Source organism: Chiloscyllium plagiosum, unplaced genomic scaffold (assembly GCF_037043375.1).
Source record: "Chiloscyllium plagiosum isolate Xiang-an unplaced genomic scaffold, Cpla_swu_hap1 HiC_scaffold_49, whole genome shotgun sequence".
Taxonomy (NCBI): Eukaryota; Metazoa; Chordata; class Chondrichthyes; order Orectolobiformes; family Hemiscylliidae; genus Chiloscyllium; species Chiloscyllium plagiosum.
In genome coordinates this window covers 7,140,379-7,161,928 of record NW_028270187.1, presented here as the reverse complement: position 1 = coordinate 7,161,928, position 21,550 = coordinate 7,140,379, and the positions used below count along the sequence as shown (strand labels likewise).

The window sequence follows — 21,550 nt, the reverse complement described above, 5'->3', positions numbered from 1 at the left end:
CACTGGGTAATGATAATATTGTCATAGTACCACTCTCTCCTATTGAGAGAGAGATGACTTGGGGAGGGGGGAGTTTATCTTGCGGGTCAGCATGTCTGAAAAGAGGGATGAGATGGTAGTAATGACAGTTGGATGTGAGAACTGAACCCGTGCTCTTAGTGTGACTGCATCACAAGCCAGCTAGCCAGCCAACTGAGCTAGCCCCCTGTGTAATCTGGCTGAATGGCCTGAAGGCTCCTAGTTATGCAGACTGCTTCTGCGCTGACTGCTCAACACCATTTTTTTTTCATGATGAGCAATAGCGTGCGCAATAGAAATAATTTTGTGAAACCACATGACAATTTATCATCTCTGTTCCTGTTTCAAAATGCTCAATGCAGACTGTTGGCTTCAACTAATAAGAAACTTAAGCAGGAAAGAAGGCAAACTCAGATCTCAACGTCCAAAGTATCAGGTGGAAATTTCGTCGGAAAATGTTCGCATTTTCAATCTTTCTTACAACTGGTAAGTAGCCTGCCTTCGAAGATGATACAATAGCAGTATTGAGTTAACTTCTGATCGCCTCATTAAAGGAAGGATGTGGAAGCTTTAGACTGGGTACAGAGGAGATTTAACAGGATGCTGCCTGGACTGGAGGGTATATCTTATGAAGAAAGTTTGAGGGCGCTCAGGATTTCTCATTGGAACGAAGAAGGAAGAGAGGTGACTTGATAGGGGTGTACAAGATGATGACAGGCACAGACACAGTGGATAGCCAGAGATATTTTCCCAGGGTGAAAGGCTATCATGGGGGGAAGGGGTACATAATTTTACGGTGTTTGGACGAAGGTTTACTGGAGAAGTCCGAGGTAGGTACTTTACACAGAATGGTGTGAGTGTGTAATACACTGCCAACAGTTCTATGAAGGCAGATACATTAGGGTTGTTTAAGACATTCTTAGATAGGCACGTGGATTGATAGTAAAATGATGGGTATGTAGGTTAGTTTGGGCTTAGTGGCAGATAAAAGGTCCGCACAACATGGAGGGCCGAAGGGCCTGTACTGTGCAGTACTATTTTATGTTCTATGTTTAAATATCCTCAAAAAGGTCCATCAGATTTCTGAAGCATGTTCAGTATTTAAAGCAGCCAAACTGGTTCTGTCCAATTTTGCCATTTTGCCAAGCTGACAAAGAACTGCATTGACACATTTTCTTCGCTATTTAAAAGGCTATCGAGTCAGCATGACCATTTTCAATATCTATAGAATTATGAAAGTTGGTCAACAATGCAGCAATTATGTTTCTGGCACTCTTATAATCCACTTACTTTCAACTCTAGAAATTCTGATATCTTTCATAAAACATACTAAGTCCACGTTCCCATTAGATATTGTCCATGAAAGGAACTGGCTATTGTTGTGGAACCTGAAATGTTTATTTATAATTTTGTGCATCTCCTATTGACCATTTTTTGTGTACTTTCAAAATTTATTCCAGTTCCTTGGTTGTGCCGTATTTTCCATTGTTCAGCTTTAAGATGAATGATGTCACACTCAAACTTAAAATAAAACTCTGTAGTATAATGGTCACAATTTCCAACAACTCTATGCTGTTATGGTCACTATTTCCCGAGAAAAAGAACAGGAAATAACATCACTACAGTAAATGATGTGACCACAGTAAATGACATCACCAACCCAAAGAAACCCAACATCTAAATGGAAAGCAGGAATTATCAACAGTGCTTTCCCGGAGACATTCTGAATAGGTTACTAGTAGAATGACGAAACGTCTGGAAATGAACCTTCCAGCTTCAGCGAGCAAACCTACATCCACATCTTCCAAAAACAATACAATCCCTTTTCGTGGTCCGACCTCCAAATGTGTCATTACAGAAATTTGCATCTCTGTCTGTCTCCAGATTTTTAAATAGTAACATATTAATATTAATCAATTCCTTTATCACTTCCCAATAGTCCACTTCCACATTTTGGTCGAAATGCAGGAGATATGTGAGTATGAGAATTTAAAATGCATTTAATTCTTTTACATATACTTAACTGTCTAAATGCTTTTCCACTTGATTATCAGATTGATTGATGAGAAACAGTTTAAACAAATGTACGGCTAAAATTTGTATCCAGCTTTATCGACATCATTTTGAAAGTTAATGTTATCGTGCGTCTTTTTATTGTCCGTCTATCATGGAGTGTCACCGATTGGTTGATTATATTTCCTGGCAGTGGACAGAAGAAATAGTGTGAGAATTATAATGAATAATATGAACCTCGTGGCACGATCAGGTTCTGTTGTTTGAAACTTTATAATCATATTATGACCATAAGAAGATTAAACAAAATTTTATAAACATTAGTCGTACAGTCCCAGAGATATATGACACAGCCATCAGATCGATTCTAGTCAAAAGCAGCCACCTCACTATTCTCTAAACCCGTTTTCCCAGAACTTGGTCAAAATCCTTGGTATCACAAGTGTTCATCTAAATTCTTCTTCAATGTGGTGAGGGTTTCTGCCTCTCCCACCCTTACAGACAGTGAGTTTCAGATTCCCCACTGATGTGAAAACATTTTTCCTCACATCCCCTCTAATCCTACTTGCCCTTACCTTCAATCTTTGTCCCTCTCCCGTACTCATTGATCTCTCCGTCAATGAGCAGAAAGTTCTTCCTGTCTACCTTATGCATCCCAATAATGATCCTCTCTAAATATCCTCTGCTGAAGCGAAAATAACCCTTGTTTGTCCACTCGCCCTCTCACTGAAACTCTACAGTCCCAAGGTAACATCCCTCTGCACCCTCTCCTAGTGCTGTCACATCCGTTCTAGAATGTGGATTCCAGATCTGGGCACATTACCCTCGTTCGATGACCGAACCAACACTTTATACAGTCCCTGCATCATCTCCCTGCTCTAAAACTCTGTGCTCTAAAGGCAAGTATCCCCGTACACTTTGATTAATTTCAAACAGTAAGTGGAACTATCAGCTAAAACTGAGTAACTTTAGTCTGAAATCCTTATGCAGTCTTGGTTGTGAGTATGTTCGCCGAGATGGGCAATTGATTTGCAGATATTTCATCCTCTGTCACGGTGACATCTTCAGTGCTTTGTAGCCTCCTGTGAAGTCGTGCTGCACTGTGTCTTCTGGAATTTGGCTCCGTTTCTGCTGCTTCCAGTTCTTCGTTGTAGTGACCGGTATATTGGGTACAGGTCAAGGTGCTTGTTGATGGAGTCCGTGTCCATGCTTCGAAGAATTCACTGGCTGACCTCTGTTTAGCTTGTTCTGTGATCGTTGTCTTGGCCCATTCAAATTTGTTTTCCCTGTCTTCTGTGTGTATAGCTACTCGGGTTAGCTGGTCGTGGTGTTTAGCGGCCAGTTGGTGTTCATGGTTGCAGATTGCTAGTTGTCTGCCTGTACATCATCTACATTATTACGTGCAGTCTTTGCATGGTATTTTGTAAATTATTTTAGTCTTGCACATGCTGGGTAAGGGTGTTTTGTCCTTGTGAGTTGTCTGAGCATGGCTGTCGATTTATGGGCTGACATGAAACCTCATGGTCGGAGAATTCTGATGTCAACTCGGAGACATTTTTTAAAATCAGGTAGCGTGGCTAATTTGTTAGGACGTGGCATGTCCTTGTCACGTTGGTTGTTAGCCATCTGCGAATGTAGTTGTAGTGATATCCGTTCTTGGTGAAGACTCTGTGCACGTGTTTTTTATTCTCTTTGTAGGCCGGGAGTGCTGCAGAGTGTTGAATCCCTAATACAGATTGTCTCGTGGATGTTCGGGTAGTTGCTGTTGTAATTCAAGATCTGGTCAGGGTGTACTCTTTTGTGGTGCATTCACTGTTCTGTGTTGTTTGTACCATCGCATCCAGGAATAGGAATCGATTGTTTCTTTCCTCCTCCTGTAAATGTGATTCCTGTGAATATGGTATTAATGATCCGGTGTATATTCTCAATTTATGTTCTCTTACTGATGACAAATGTGGCATCGCTGTATCTGATTCAGAGTTTGGGTTAGTCTTGTGCTAGTGCTGCTTGTTCCAATCTTTGCATCACTGCTTCTGCTATGAGCCCAGGGATGGGTGAGCCCATAGGTGTCCCATTGATCTGTTCATATATTTGAATGCGAAGTGTGTCTAGTATTTTGAGTACACAGTCCTTGTTGGTAGGTTTCCACATCATGTTTTCTGTTCTGCCTGTTCAGGAGATTGGAAATAGTCTCTCTAGCCAGAGTTTTGTCAAGTGACATAAACAGTGCTGTTACATCAAATGAGACCATTGCTTCGTGCAAAGGCAGCCTGAAACACGATAAAGGGCAAACAAGAATAAGACTAACAATCCGGATGAACGAACACCAACTAACCACTAAATGCCACGACCAGCTGTCCTGGTAGCCGTACACACAAACGACAAGGACCACAAATTTGACTGGGACAATACAACGATCAAAGCACACGCTAAACAGAGGACAGTGAGAGATTTGATAGAAACAGGCACGGACTCTATCAATAATCACATTGACTTGGACTCAATATAACGGCCACTACAATGAACAACCATAACTGGCAATCAGAAGCAGCAGAAACAGAACCAGATAAACAGTACATAATGTTTCACAAGAGTTTCCAATGCACTAAAGATGCCACCTGGAGAGGGCACAAAACATCTGCAAATCAATTCCCAGCTGAGAACCCAGGCTACAAATCGATTCACAAACATTTTCAATAAAGTTCACATGAAGTCAGCTTATTGTAACAGTTCAGACATTTTGATTAAACATATTCTACAGATGAAATGTTTTAACTGAATTCCGCAGATGATTTCCCCAAGCCAATAGTATCCCTGAATCCATTATATGGAGTGTTTTTGGAAGGAGAGGCAACATCAGTGAATTGTAGCTGCCAATGTCCAGTCACAAGGGTACAATTTTGTTACAATTCCATATGTCATCACAAAGATCTTCATGAAGGACAATGTGAAACATCTTTACCGTTAACACCCTTAAACAGAGGCAAAGCAAGTTACATGTGTGAATGTTTATTTCTGTTGGAGAATGCAACATGGAGAAGATCAGGATTGACTGATCCTGTTCAGATACATGTCGGAGGTATGTCATGAAACCTACGTTTACTTTGTATTTGATGCTTGATTTAATTTTGTCACATGCACTGAGATAAAGTGAAAAGTGTAGCTTCACAAGCTTTACACGCAGATCGTGCCTTACAATGTGCGTCAGAGTAACTGAGTAGAGTGCAGAATACAGGGATACAGCTGCAGAGAAGGTACAGAGAGAGACCAGAATTAATATTTGAGAGGTCTGTTCAAAAGTCTGGTAACAATGGGGAAGAAGTTGTTCTTGAATCTGTGCAATCATGTATTCCAACCCTTGTATCGTTTACCTGACGAAAAAGAGTGGCATACAATAAAATTACGGTGGTGGGGATTTCTTGATTATTTTGGTTGCTGTCCTGAGTATCGAAGAGATCAAAAGATGGAAGGTTGGTTTATACGTCGTTCACAACTCTCTGTGATTTCTTGAGCACTTGCTATACTGTGCTGCAGTCAAATATGGTGCAATTATAAAAATGTATTAAGGGCAGCTTGTGGACATTCTGCCCTTTGTTAGCCTCCTGAGGAAGTAGAGAACCTGTTATGCATCCTTGACCATCGCGTTGACATGCGAGGTGCGTGACAGATTGTTTGCAATCATCACTGCCAGGAACTTGTCACCCTCGACCATCTCTACTTCAGCACTATTGATGCATCTGAGGGCATGCCCTCCTCTCTGATTCTTGAAGTCAATGCTGAAATCCTTGATTTTGCTGATTTTGCTGATGTTGTTGTCTTTACAAAATGCTGCTAAGCACACAGTTTCTTTTCTGTATTTCGTCTCATCATTGTTTCACATCTGACCGATAACGGTGGTGTCATCAGAAACCTGTGAATGGATTTGGGTGAGAATTTGGCCCCACAGTCGTGAGTGTGTTATGAGTATAGATGTGTGCTGAAACCGCAACCATGTGGGGAATCGGTATTGTGGATTATGATAGAGGAAGCATTGCTGCACATTCTGACTAATTGTGGTCTATGTATCAGGAGTTCGGGATTCAGTTACAGAGGGAGGAGCCGAGACCGAGGTCTCAGAATTTAGAAATGGGTTCGTTTGGAATTATGGTGTTGAACGCGGAGCTGTAGTCAGACACTGACGTAGGTGTCCTTGCTATCCAGAAGTTCCAGGGATGAGCATAGTGATGTCTGCTGGGGACAGTTAAAACACTGACATTGATCTAACAATGTGTAAAAGTGCCCAGGTACATCCGGTACACAAAATGCAAGACAAATCCAACCGACCAATTACCGCCCAATTAGTCTACTCTCCGTCATCAGTATAGTGATGGAAGGGGCCATTAAATTGTGGGCGGTACGGCGGTACAGTGGCACAGTGGCTAGCACTGCTGCCTCACAGCGCCGGAGACCCGGGTTCAATTCCTGCCTCAGGCGACTGACTGTGTGGAGTTTGCACGTTCTCCCCGTGTCTGCATGGGTTTCCTCCGGGTGCTCCGGTTTCCTCCCACAGTCCAAAAATGTGCAGGTAAGGTGAATTGGCCATGCTAAATTGCCCGTAGTGTTAGGTAAGGGGTAAATGTAGGGGTATGGGAGGGTTGCGCTTCGGCGGGTCGGTGTGGGCCTGTTTCCACACTGTAATGTAATCTAAAATCTGCTATCAAGCAGGTCCTGCTCAGCCACAATCTGCTGAGTGCCGCCCCGTTTTGGTTTGGCCAGGATCCATCAGATCCAGATCTCAATACAAATCTCAATCTCAGTTCAAACGTGGAAAAAAGAGTTGAATTCCATGGTTGAGGTTAGATTCATACCTCGCACAAAAGAAGATGGTTATGGTTATGGAGGGTCAGTCATCTCAGCTTCGGGACATCACTGCAGGAGTCCCTCAGGGTCGCGTCTTCCACGCAACAATCTTCAGCTGCTTCATCAACGGCCTTTCCTCTGTCAGAATGACAGAAGTGATGATATTCGGCAATGATTGCACAGAGTTTAGCGTCATTTGTGACTCCTCAGGTACTGAAGCAGTTCATGTTTAAACGCAACAAGTTCTGGACAATATCAGGCTTGGGCCAACAAGTGGCAAGGAACATTCGCACCACACAAATGCCAGACAATGGCCAAAGGAAACTGTGAGAAGTAACGGGAATACAGACTACTGGGATAATGGTAAGACTCTTGGTAGTATCAGTGAGCAAAGAGATCTCGGTGTCCATGTGCATAGATCCTTGAGAATTGACACCCTGGTTGATAGTTTTGTTGAGAAGGCGCATGGTTTGTGGGTAGAGGGATTTAGTTTCGGAGCCATGAGGTCATGTTGCAGCTGGACAAAATTCTGGTGCGGCCGCGCTTGAAGTCATGTGTACATGTTGGTCGCTGCATTATAGGAAAGTTGAGGAGGCATTTGAACGAGTGCAAAGGAGATTTTGCAGGATGTTGCCTGGCATGGTGGGGGGGCCTTATGAGCAAAGGGTGAGGGACATCAGGCTGCTTTCGTTCGAGAGACGAAAGTTGAGAGGTGACTTATTCGAGACATATAAGATAATCACATGATTGGATAGGGTGGATAGTGAGAGCTTTTACCTCGGGCGATGCTGGCTAGCACGAGGGGACACAGCTTTAAATTGAAGGATGGGTGACTTCAGAGGTAGATTCCTTGCTCAGAAAGTAGTAAGGGCGTAGAATGCCCTGCCTGCAAATGTAGTAGACTCACCAACTTTACTGGCATTTAAATAGTTATTATATAAATATATGGATAATAATGTTATAGTGTAGGTTAGATGGGCTTCAGATCGGTTTCACATGTCAATGCAACGTCGATGGCCGAGGGGCCTGTGCTAGACTGTATTGTTCTATGTTCCATCGCAAGTAAGAGATGCTCTAACCACCTCCGTTTGACGTACAATGGTATTACCTTCACTGAATCTCCTACTGTCAACATGGTTGAGATTACCATTGACAGGAAGGTCAGCTGGACTCACCACGTAAAACACAGTGGCTCTAACAGCCGTTCGGGGATGAGGGATACTACGGTGAGTAACTCACCTCCTGAAACCCTAAAATCGATACACAAAGCACAAGTCAGGAGTGTGATGGAAACGACCCCACATGCGTGAATTGGGGCAGCCGCAACAACATTATAACACTTGACATCATGCAGGACAAAGTGACCCGCTTGATTGGCACATCTACAAGCTTTCAATCTCAGTACCACCAGTGTTCAGTAACAGCAGCATGTACTATTTACAAGATGCACTGCAGAAATTCTCCAAATATCCTTAGTACCTTCCAAACCCACGACCACTTCCAAGTAGAAGGACGAGGGCAGGAGATACTTGGAAACATCACTACCAGCAAGTTCCCCTCCAAGCCACTCACCACCCTGACTTGGAAATATACCACCTTTCCTTTCGCAGTCATTGGACAAAATCCTGGATTTCCCTCTCGACCGGCATTGTGGGTAAACCGACAGCAAATGGACTGCAGCGATTCAAGAAAGCAGTTCCCACCAGTTTCTTAAGGGCAAATAGGGACGGGCTATCAATGCTGGCCAGCTAACGACGCCAAAGTCCCATAAATGAAAAACAAAAACTCAATACTAACATTATGTAGTGTACTATTTTATAGGATGATATCAGTTAAGGTTTTTTTGGTTAACATTTACTTTGCAACTTGTTTATGCATTTGATTTAAAAATTTTGCTATGAAGATCTCTCTTTCTGGACTTTGCAATTGTTTTCTTCCACACTTTCTCCTTTCGAGTGTTTTGATTTTTTTAAAAATACGATTGTTCTTTTTTGTAAAAGTCTACTTTAAAATTATGGAACAGATCAACTCTCCAAACCGAATATCAAAGTGTTGTCAGACTCCGATGCCAATTCAAGCAGGGACATTGTATCGATTTCCTGCCAAGGTGATATTCGGCCCAGTGGAGGAATATTCTCCTTTTACAATAGTCGGAGGAAAGATTTTAGACAGGAACATCATGTGACTGGTCTTGAAGATACTGCGGTCATTACCATCAACATCCATGAACATTCCTCTGCAGGAAACTACAGTTGTCGATATAAAACAGAGGTAAACAGACGTTCCATTCTTTCCCCGTTCAGCCAATCTGTTTCAGTCACAGAGAAAAGAAAGGACGATCACACATCAAAAGGTAATTATATGTTCGTGAAATTCTTCCTCATTTTCATAAATACATACAGGTAAAGAAATTTACTGCTAGTTTTTTTTAATCCAATTTGATAATTGCAAGAAATTCTGTTCAATGATTGATAGTGCTTCAGGCTTTATGTCTGTCCTCTGCCCTTGATGTAACTTGATGCAATTTGATCAAAGGTCTGAGCGTGGGTTATAAGCCCTTTCTCCTGTTAGGCGTCTCCCTAATTCTGAATTGGATGACGTCATCTTGATGCACAAACAATGCCAGATACTACTGCCATTGTTCAATGGGATATAACACTTGGCATTGACAGAGACTGTCTGTGCATTGTCAGGCATAACCGTTCGACAATCCAGGGCCCCAATTTTCGTAGCACGGTTAATTTTGAGTTGCACAGAAGGATGCATTTTTGTGAATTCAACAGAGCAGCTGAAACGTCTCCGAGGTTATCCCCCAGAGTAGGGGAAATAATCAAAATAACAAACAGTGGACATGCCCAGTGAATGCTTTTGTGCAAAAATGGATGAGTGGGAGATTTCAAATTTCATGTCCTACAGTCCCAAAACAGGCCCCTCCACTCATAAAATATGTGCTAATGAAAAACAGCTTATTTATTCTCTACTCCCACTGGCCAACCCATAGCCTTTTTTGCCTTGGCATTGTGAATACGTATCCACAGCCCCCTTCAATGGGATGAGAGTTTATGCCTCTCCTACCATTACAGGCAGTGAGTTCCAGATTTCCCACAACCCTTTGGGTCTTCACAAAATCCTCTGATCGCTTGTAAACTGCCTGCCCGTTATCTTCAATCCATTTCCCCCTCACCGTCTCCCCAGTCATTGCTCCCGTCAAGTGGCAAAGTTTCTTCTGTCAAACCAATCCCAGCCAGCATCATTTTATGGATGTCAATCATGTCACAATCTTTGAATATTCTTTGTTCTAAGGAGAATAACGCAGTCTGTCCAATCTCTCTCCACGAAAACTCTCCAGGCCCCCAAGGCAACATTCTATTAAATCTTCCTCTACAGCCACACGTAGTGACTGTTATGGGACAGACCAGATATTCGCTCCTACTCAATTCTCAGGAACAGTAAGCTTTTAAATATTGATTAGCTATATTGCTTGTTTAAGTTGGAATGTATGTCCTTCTTCAGGGCTCTTGCCCGAAACGTTGATTCTCCTGTTCCCTGGATGCTGCCTGACCTGCTGCGCTTTTCCAGCAACACATTTTCAGCTCTGATCTCCAGCATCTGCAGACCTCACTTTCTCCTCATTATTCTCAGTGGGACATACTGATGTTTCTTTGCCGTTCATTAATGTGATTCATTCTTTTGCAATACATAGCTGCCCAGAAGAGATTATATATGTTCGTCGGACTGGGATGTGCTGCTGTGATCATTGTTTTACTTGTGGTGCTGTGCCTTCTTATTGTCAAGAAAGGTAACTTATTCAAAAGTATAATATAATTGGTTAGGAGCGATGCGATAGTATTGGGAGAGGGTGAAGAGGAAGACTTACTAAGGGACAGTGGGGAATCTTGAACTTACTGCCTGGAAAAGTGGGAGAAAACGGTTCAGATGTGCCGTTGCCATGCCAAGGCAATCGGTCAAGTGTTGAGGAAATGGGATTAGAAAAGTTTTTGACCAGCACAGATCAGCATGGGACTGAGGTGTATTTTCCTGTGCTGTAGACTTGTATAACTGTGTCAGTTTAGTATGAAACTTGGAAACGTGAACAGATAGTTGTGATCAAGGTTTATGTCGTATTAATATTGTTTGAAAATATAGGTTCAATCAGGCCCTGGGAGTGTTTTGAACAGAGGTGCCTGAGAGTGTTTTGAACAGAGGTGCCTGAGGGTGGGGGTGTGTGTGGAGGCACATAATTCCTCTAAAGTGGCATCACAGGTAGACAGAGTGGTGAATAAAGTGTTTGGCACACTACCCTGTATTGATGAGAGCCTTGAGAACAGGATTTGGGACTTCTTATTGTGGCTGTAAAGGATATTGTTTCGGCCACTTTTGGAATAATACATAGAGTTCTGGTCATCCTGCTATAGGAAGGATGTTGTTAAACTAGAATAAATATATTTAAACAATTACAAGGAAGTTGCTGGGACTGAAGGGTTTGTGTTATAAGGTGAGGCAAGATGGACTGGGATTTTTTTTTTCTCAGGAGTGTCGAAGGCTGAGGGGTGATCTTATGATGGTAAGATAATCTAAGGTATGGATAGGGTGAATAGATAAGGTCTTTTTCAAAGAGTATTGAAGTCCCAAAATAGAGACCATAGGTTTATGGTGAGGGGAGAATGCTGCAAAAGGGACCTCAGGTTCAACTTTATTGAGTAGAGGCTGGTGAGTATATGGAACGGGTTTGCAGAGGAAGTGGTAGAGGTGAGCAAAATTACAACATTAAAAAGACATTTGGATAGGTACATGGACAGGAAAGTTCTACAGGGATATGCACCAAATGCAAGTAATTAGGACGAGTAGAGTTTGAGAAATCTGGTCAGCATCGACAAATGGGACTTAAGGGCCTGTATGACTCTAAGGTTCTAAAGGTTTTAGTTTTGTGTGTTCAGATCAGCTAGACACAGAGTTTACTTTCATTTTGGTTTATTCAGTGAATGACACTGGCGCATCTGGAGATTTGTTCTGTTCATATTCTTTGAAATGGGCTCTTTAAAATACTGATGTAAAATGTTCAGTTCATTAGACAGAAAAGGTAGACGTGAGGATAAATAGCAGTTGATAGGTACAAAAAGGAGTCCGAAAAGAATGTTTTTTTCAGAAAAATGAAGGAGAGGTCAATTCACTTTTAGAGACGAGGTTCTGAAGAGCAGAGGTAATAGATCCTGGCCTGAACAGTGATGCCCACATTACATGAATGTATTTAAACAATAGCCATCAGACTTGAAAGACAATTAACGATAAGTCAATCACTAACTTTCAATTGTAACTCCAGAAATTAGGCATAGGTTGCAAGAGCTAGTACATGGAGCCATCAGACATTTTGTCCTTAACTCTGCAATAGTGCCCCAGTAACATTCAGATATAGAGAGACGTTTTTGTGTTGGCAATGAGGGCCTCATAGTAACCATTCAGTGCATTTGTATTTTTTTAGCCCTCTTGGCCTTTGATACATTCATAGGAGGTGTCCAATCGCGGTCGCTTTCCCTCCATACAGAGCCACAGCTTAACTCAAAAAGACAGGGGATGGTGTATTCTCAAATCTAAGAGAGAAGCGTTTGTGAAGTAAAGCTGTGAAGGGGACAGGAGCCAGAGGCAGGTATGTGGAGTTAGTCCACTGATCAGCCATGATGTTCTTGAATGGCACAAAAGGCTTGAGGGCTGAACAGCCTGCTGATGTCGCTACTTTCCTAAGTGCAAAAGCAATGGATGGCCGATAAACAAAACAAAATATTTGGCAACTGCACCAGAATGTATTGGGTCAAAATTACAATCTCTCTACCTTGACTTCAACCAGAGTTAGAATCTTAGTTAGAACCAGTCCAGCCTCTTCACCCACTCCAACCTCTCGCTCCTCACAACGCACAGCCCTCCACTCCCTCTGCTCCAACCCCAACCTCACCATCAAACCTGCGGTCAACGGGGGTGTGGTGGTCATTTGACGCACTGACCTCTACAGCGCTGAAGCCAGGCACCTACTCGAATGCACCTCCTCCTACGACCCCCTCAAACATGACCTCACCAAGCCATCATCTCCCAGACCATACACAACCTCATCATCTCAGGGGATCTCCCACCCACATCGTCCAAACTCATAGTTCTGGAACCTCACACTGCCAGATTCTACCTCCTACCCAATATTCACAACCCTGACCTACCCAGGCTGACCTATCGTCTCAGCCTGCTCCTGCCCCACTGAACTGATCTCCACCTACCTTGATACTGTCCTGTCCGCTTGTTTCAGGAACTCCCTACATTCGTTTGGGAGACCACACACGCCTTCCACTTCCTCCAAGACTTCCGTTTCCCCAACCACCAATGCTTCACCTTCACCATGGACATCCAATCTCTCTCCACCTGCAATCCCCATGGCCAGGACCTCCAAGCCCTCCATTTATTACTCTCCCGTTGTCCCCACCAGTACCCTTCCACTGACACTCTTATTCATTTGGCTGAACTGGACCTCACACTCAATAATTTCTCCTTCCATTCCTCCCACTTACTCCTGACAAAAGGAGTAGCCATGGGCACCCGCATGGGCCCCAGCTATGCCTGTCTCTTTGTCGGCGACGTAGAACAGTCCATCTTCTAGAGATGCACCGGCACCACTCCCCACCTCTTCCTTTGCTACATTGATGACTGCATCAGTGCCACATCGTGCTCCCATGAGAAGGTCAAACAATTCATAAACTTGGCCAACACATTCCACTCCAAACGTAAAATCACCTGGACCATCCCTGCCACTTCACTCCCCTTCCTAGACCTCTCCAACTACATCCAGAAGGACCGACTTAACACTGACATTTTACAGACCCATCAACTCCCATAGCTACCTGGATTACACCTCCTCCCACCCAACCTCCTGAAAAAATGCTATCCCATGTTCCCAATTCCTCCACCTCCGCCACATCTGCTCTCAGGAGTACCAGTCCCACCACAGAACACACCAGAAGACCCAATTCCCCTCCCACATGTTTGAAGATGCCCTTCAATGCATCTCATCCACGTCCCGCACGTCCGCCCTTATCTCCCCTCCAACTGCAATAAGTACAGAACCCCTCTGATTCTCACCTTCTCTTGCACCAACATCCGCATAAATCACATCATCTGCCGACATTTCCGCCACCTACAAACGGACCGCACCGCCAGGGATATAGTTCCCTCCCAAACCCTATCTGTTTTCCAGAAAGACTGTTCCCTCCATGACAACCTGGTCAGGTCCACGCCTATAACAAGTGACCATCCCCTCCTTGCATCCTTGCACCTTCCCCTGCCACCGCAGTAATTGTAAAACCTGCACCCACACCTCCCCCCTTACATCCACCCAAGGCATCATAAACCTTTCACATTCATCAAAGTTTCACCTGTACTTCGAAACATGCTATTTATTGTTTCAGTTGCTCGCGATGTGTTCTCCTCTACATTAGGGAGGCTGGATGCCTTCTCACAGAGTACTTTAGACAACATCTCCGGGCCACTCACACCAAGCCATTCCACCACCCAGTGGTCGAATATTTCAACTCCCACTCCTGCTCTGCTGAGGGCATGCAGGCCCTGGGCCTAGAACAAAGAACAAAGAATATAGAAATTCTACAGCCTCCTCCGTCACCACTCCCTCCCACCCGACGTCTTTAAGAAGAAAGCCTTATCTTCCACCTTGACACTCATAAAACACCAGGGCATCAATGTGGACTTAACCAGTTTCCTCATTTCCCTTACCTGCACTTTACCCCAGTTTAAACCTTCCAGCTCAATACCGCCCTCCTTACCTGTCCCGCTTGTCAATCCTCCTTCCCACCTATCCGCTCCACCCTCGACCCTGACCTATCACCCTTACGCACACCTCAATCCGCCTATTGCACTCTCAGCTCCCTTCTCGCCAATGCCACCTCCTCCCATTTATCTCTCCACCCCTGATGGTCTCGGCCTCATTTCTGATGAAGGACTCCAGTTCTAACCGTCGATTTATCTGCTCCTTGTATGCTTTAAATATATTGTCAAGCACTCCGTTCAGTGCAGTCATTTCACAAACTTCGCGAGGGAGCAGTCTTTCTGAAGCAATTAGGATGGATCACTCACTCACTGTCCTTAACAATATCCAGTCTCCACAGGGCAGGCCTGTTTCTCAGTGGTTAGCACTACCGCCTCCCAGCACCAATGATTTGGATTCAATTCCATCCTTGGGTGACTTCTTTCACACTAGTTTTTGATGTTATAAAGCTGGAAAGGGTTCAGAACAGATTTACCAGAATGTTGCAAGCAAAGGAGAGCTTGAGTTCTGAGAGACTGGGGTTTTTTTTTCAAGAGAATTCCGACACAGTGGAAACAGGCCATTGGGCCCAATATGTCCATACCGACCGTTTGAAAAGCATTCCACTGAGGCCCATACTCCTACCTGTTCTCGATTACCCTGAATTCCACATAGCTAAAACGCTTAACCTACGCATCCATGGATGCTGTGGGCAATTAGCATCGCTACTGGACTCAGTGTTTAAAACTGCTGTCTCACAGCGGCAGGGACCCAAAAGCTGTTCCACCCGCTGGCGATTGTCTGTGTGGAGTTTGCACATTCTCCCCTTGTCTGCATGGGTTATCTCCCGGTATTCCAGTTTCCTCCCACGAACCAAAGATGTGTAGGTTAGGTAAATTGACCATGCTAAATTGCTCATATAGTACAGGCTAGGTGGATTAGCTAAGGGAAACGTAGGGTTAGAGACAGGGTATGGATTTGAGATCTTCTTCAGAAGGTCAGTGCGGATTTGGTGAGCTGAATGGCTTGATTCTACACTGTAGGACTTCTAAGTCGTTGATCTTTCACTGGAAAGCAGGAGGTTAAGAGGTGGCCTTATTGCGATTTATAGATAACTATAATCAAGATGAAAAGCGGGTGTCATTTCGCTAAGGTGGGGCGGGGGTTGGGTGGGAGTTCAAGATTGCAGGGCATATTCTTAAGGTTAGAGGAGAAATATTTTAAAATGACTTGAGGGGTATTATCGTTATCACAGAGTGTCTTTTGTGTGGAATGAACTTCAAGAGGAAGTGGCGTGTGTGGATATAGTTGCAATGTTTAAATGACACTTCCTTAAGCACATGATAAAGAAATGTCTGGAGATATATAGGTCATGAGCAGGCAGGTGGGACAAGTTTAGTTTGGGACTATGGTTTGGCCTTGAACTGGTTGGAGAGAAGGTCTTGTTTCTGTGCTGTATGACTCTATGACTATCTGAATGGTGTTTGCATGTTCTCCTAATTGACTGGTTGGATTTCTATCTTCTGTCCAAAGTTGTGCAGGTTAGCCGGATTGGATTTATTAAATTATCCCGAAGTATTCGGGGTGTGTGGTCTCGGTGGATTAGCTGTAGGAAAGTTGGGTATGCAGGCAGAGGGTCAGGGTAGGTCTGGCTGGAATGTTCATTGGAAGGGGCAAATGACCTGTATCTGCGCAGCGGGGGGTACTAAGCTGTAACAGGAAAAGCATGACTTTTTTTTGTCTTCTATTCTGCTCCTTATGTTTCGAATGTTCATATTCTTAATGTTTATTGTTTTTTTTTTCTTTTTGGGAGATTTCAGTTTAAATGTTTGATTCTGTCCAGTTTGACACCAAATGTTTTGGATTCATAAAAAAAAACGAAATTGCAGCAGAAACTGAAGAATTCTTGCAGCGTCTATGGAGAGTAGGAGAGAAACAGAGTTAACATTTCAAGTCCATAGCGCCATAAGAAATGGGAACAGGAGCAGGCCTTTCACTCCACAGAGCCTACTTCATCATTCAATAGAATTGTGGCTGATCGGACACTGCTCACATTCTCTTTCCTGCACCTCTCCTTGATTCCTTGACTGATGAATAAAATGTCTTTTGCAGCCTTAAAAACACATGAGGGCTCTGCCTTACCCGCCCTTGTCCCCCAAAACGCGAAGGCGCACTGATCTCTTTGGCAAAGACCATAAGACTGTAGGGCATAGGAGCAGAATTAGGCCATTCAGTCCATACAGCCTGCTCTTCCATTCGATCACGGCTGACATGCATTTCAATCCCATGCTCCTGCCTTCTCCCAGTAAGCCTTGATCGACATTCCAATCATGAACCTATAGAAATACAGTCATTTAAAAAAATATATTCCACACCTTCTGCGGCAATGAGTTCCATAGGTTCACCATCTTCTAACTGAAGAAATCCTCTACTCAGTTCTAATGAGCCGTCCATTCACCATGAGGCTGTGCCCTCCGGTCCTTTTCTCTTTTGCTCGTGGAAATTCGACTCCTTGGCCGCAATATTCTGGCCTCTCAGTATTCTGTGACCTTCAATCTGGTCTCCAGCCTCATCCTTCTGAACTCCATGGAGTACAGACACAAAGTACTCAATCGCTTCCCAAAAGAAAGGCACTTTATATCCTGGATCGCTCTTGGAGACCCCTTCCAAGGCCAACGCATCTTTCTTAGATACAGGGCCGAAATCTGCTCGCAATTTTCCAAATGTGGTTTGATCAGAACCTTGTACAGTCTCATCAGTACATTTCTGGTCTTGCATTCTTTCTGCTCAAAATGAAAACTATCGTTGCATTTGTTTTCCTAACTGCCAACTGAACCTCTCTGTTAACCTGAAGAGAATCCGGAACTCAGAGTCCCATGTCACTTTGTGCTTCAGATTTCTATTTGTAATGGTATACAGGTAATGTCAGACATGTTGTGCTTCTTTACCATTCTCCGTTTTAATTCTATTATCTAACACCCTGCAGTTCTTTGTTTTGTATTATTGACATTGACCATCATGTTTGAGTTTTTTTCAACTTTGCATTATTGTTTCATATCTCACAGGTCAGAATAAACGTCAAAATATTCAGAGGTGAGGATGTTATATGACTCGTGATAATCTGGCATTTGACAATATGCAACATATAGAGAAATGTTTATTAAAACATTGTTATATCGAGTATTTATTCCTTATTGATTTTTATGACATTAATTCCCATTACATCGGGAGAATGTTTGAGCCAATATATGTCTTTATTTTACAGGGCTGCATCCACAGCAGTTCAAATTACAGACAGCAAAGACGAAGATGGCATTTGTAAGTATGTTGCAGAAGTTAGTGACTGGTTGTAATGACTGCGATAAAAAAGTAACATCTTTATTTGTGATTATTAAGGTGATAAATGTGTAAATGGTTTTAGTGGAGAATTCCTAAACCTTATTCCTGTTCATTGTATGATTATTCACTCTCAGTTAAGTGAGAGTCTCAACATCAGAAACAAGCATTGAAATAACTTGGTTCCTGTTGTAGTGGATACTGCAGAGGTCAAAAAGCTAAAGAAAATAACACCAGAAATGCAGGAGAATCTCAGTCGGTCTGGCAGAATCTGTAGAGAGAGAGAGTGACAGCATGAATGTTTCTAGTCAAGTAACCCTTCTTGAGTAGTGCTAGCTAAAGGTCTTCCAGACAAAACACAAGCCATTTAATTTGGGACACAGTGAATATCTTTTTGGAGACTCACTTCAAGTTAATTCAAGCATAGCATCTTAGAAACAAGCGTTTGATGTGATGCCATTGCGTTTGCGTTCACTCCAGTGAGTAGAATCCCAATCTGTTTAACTCATAAGGCAATCCCTCCATTCCAAGGCAAATCCTGTTCAACAGAATATAAATTCAAAGATATTATTTGTCATCATTTTAATAGACTACATGCTTGGTAAGGGTGTTTCTCTCGAATGGCTTGTGAGTGATGTCGATGAAGTGGGTTCTCTTCACCGGCTTCCTGAGGACTCCATCTCAACATCTCTCTGTTCTGAGCAATAGCCACCTTGAGTTTGATTCACCAGATATCCCTCTCCCACTCCAAGGCAAGGGTGTGGCGAGAGATTTTAAAATATTTCGACACATTTTATTTTGGGCGCCAGGTTTTAGCACACAAAAACTATTGACAACATAAATCACCAAGTCTCATTGCTGAAACAGGGAAAAATAAATCTAAATATCTGTGCTTCCTTTATACCAGACGACAACGCCAACTTGATATATTGCAACTCCATGGTAAGCACACCATTATTAGTCAAACTCAAAACATTTTATTTTATTATTTTCTTGTTATGCAAAGTCTAATTAGTTTATCCTGTAGACAGAGAGAGTCTTAGGATAAACAATATACTTGCAGGGTGACGAAGATTAGGACAAGTATGGATTAATTAACAGAGAATGGGAAACGGGGAGGGATGCAGAAAATCAACACAAACAGCGGAACAATGGGCAGACGGTGAAGAGAGTGGGACTAAAGTCAATGAAATATTGAGGTAGAGATAAACATAGGAAGCACATTGAAAAGCGAAAGAGTCATAGATTCGTACAGCATGGAAACAGACCCTTCATCCCAAATCTTCCATGCCAGCCATGTTTCCTAAACCGAACTCGGTCCATTGGCCTGTATTTGTCCCATATCCCTCTAAATATTTCCTATTCATGTATCTGTCTAAATGCTTTGTAATTGTATCCCCCTTACCACTTCCTCTGGGAGCTCATTCCATACACAAATCATCTTCAGCTCCATTTTAAATCTTCCCCCCGACCTTAAACCTATTCCTTCTAGTTTTGGACTCCCTCATTATGAGGAAGAAACCTTGACTATTTTCCGTTTCTATGCCCCTCATGACTTTACAAACCTTTATAAGATTACCCTTCAGCCTCATACGCTCCAGGGAAAAATGTCCAGTTTATCCCGATAAGTCAATCATTAAATCCCAGTAACATTATTGTATTATTTTCTGTACCCTCGTTGGTTTAATAACATCTCTCTTAACGCAGGGTGACCTGAATTGTACGCAGTATTCTAAAAATGGCCTTGAAATTGTCTTGTACAGCCGCGACATGACGCCCCAATTCCTGCACGCAATGTGCCAGTCATTGAAGCCAATTGTGGAAACACAACCTTCATCACCCTGTCTGTCTGTGATAGCACTTACAGGGAACTATACACCTACATTACTAGTGCCTTCTGGTCAACAACACTCCCCAGGACCCCACCATTAACTATGTAAGTCCTACCCTGGTTTGTCTTACCAAAATACAATACTCTGCATTTATCCAAATTAAACTACACATGTCACTCCTTAGCTCATTGGCCCATCTCATCAAGATCCGATTGTACTCTTAGATAAACTTCTTCACAGATTCTACTAATTTTGATGACATTCGCAATCTTACTAACCACTGTGATCTCAGCTAAATTGAGAGCCTGCAAAAAAAAAGAGCAGAGTATGGAGGTAGTGAGAAAGAGATTGACAGGAACCAAAAGGTTGTGATAGATGGACAAATTATATTTAAAAAGCCTTTCTAGAGGAGCAAAATCACAAGATATCAATTTATACTTTACAAACACTACTTTCTATGTTGTTCAATGCAGGGCGAGTATTCCAAAGTACACGACAACAATTGTGAGAGCGTTAATTATGCTGCGTTGAACATAGAAGTTTCGAATCAAAATACATCTGCCTCTGTCGTCAGGGAAGAGCTGTGCATGTATATGGACGTGAAAACATAACAACGTTTTCACCGCCCCCCACCCCTTCATCGCCATTGCTTCCTTTTTCTGTCATGTTGTTTACTGAAGCACAACCGGTGAATCAATTCAATACCCCATCCTCCTTTACATCAACTGACGCAGCGAAAATCCGCTCCTGGTTCCCCGAGTTCTCAAAGTCTCTTTGCAACATTTCCTGGATTGAAAATAAAGCAAAACATTCCCCTCCGCTCCCAGATGAACCAGGCTTGACGACGAGACAGAGAGTAAGAGATAGAGATAGAAATAGATAGATAGATAGAGAGAGAGATCACAAAGATTTTAATTTCTGCTTAAGAGTTGCTTCTGAAGGTTTCCATCTCAATAAGCCATGTCTACGCCAAAGGGATCCAATGCTGCGAAGGTTCATGTCCGTCAGAACATTCGAGAATTATTAGACAGCAGAAAACAATTCAGAACACGTGAAAGCATGCAGATACGCAAGAAAATTACAGAAAAACAAACGCATAACATTCTAAACAATTATATAAAAATAGAAGTAGTTGAATGTCAGAAGAACAGGACTAGGCCATTCTGATATTCATTGAGATTGTGGCAAACCTGTAACCTAACTTCATAGACCTGCCTTTATCCCGTAACTCCTTAATACCTCTGCTTAACAAGAAAACAAAAATCGCTCTCAGATTTATTTCAAATAATTGATCTAAAATAAATGATTTGTGGAAGACAGTTCCACAACAATCCTACACTTCGTGTGATACGTATTTTCATTAGACTATTAATCCAAAGAATCAGATAATGTTCTGTGGAGTGGGTTCAAATCTTGCTATGGCAGGGGTTAGAAATTTAATGCAATGATAATCTGGAATTAAGAGTTTAATGATGATGATGAAACTAATTCTGATTGTGAGAGAAAAAATCAATCAGTTTCACGAATCTCCTTGAGGGAAGACACTCTATTGTCCTTACTTTTACAGGCTGCACATGACTCCAGACCAACAGTGATGTTGTTGCCCTCTGAGCAATTAGGCACGGGCAATAAATGCCGCCCCAGCCGGCGATACCAGCATGCCATGAACAATTATGTATAAAAAGGGTTCCCCATCATCTCTCCTGAATACACTGGT

The 21,550-nt window shown here is 42.8% G+C and overlaps 1 protein-coding gene across 2 annotated transcripts; it reads left to right on the top strand.

Moving 5' to 3' along the window:
• The first annotated feature begins 378 nt into the window (after window positions 1-378).
• On the top strand, window positions 379-21,163 carry LOC122544524 (uncharacterized). 2 transcript variants are annotated; one of them, XM_043683830.2, is made up of 9 exons: window positions 379-504; window positions 1,958-1,993; window positions 4,820-5,110; window positions 8,894-9,223; window positions 10,574-10,669; window positions 17,731-17,758; window positions 17,931-17,983; window positions 18,909-18,943; window positions 20,307-21,163. In XM_043683830.2, exons 1-9 carry the CDS (start codon window positions 474-476, stop codon window positions 20,442-20,444), a joined length of 1,038 nt encoding a protein of 345 aa, XP_043539765.2. In that variant the 5' UTR covers window positions 379-473; the 3' UTR covers window positions 20,445-21,163. The 2 variants fall into 2 exon arrangements, with proteins under 2 accessions (XP_043539765.2, XP_043539767.2); XM_043683832.2 differs by lacking the exon at window positions 18,909-18,943.
• The last annotated feature ends 387 nt before the right edge of the window (window positions 21,164-21,550 follow it).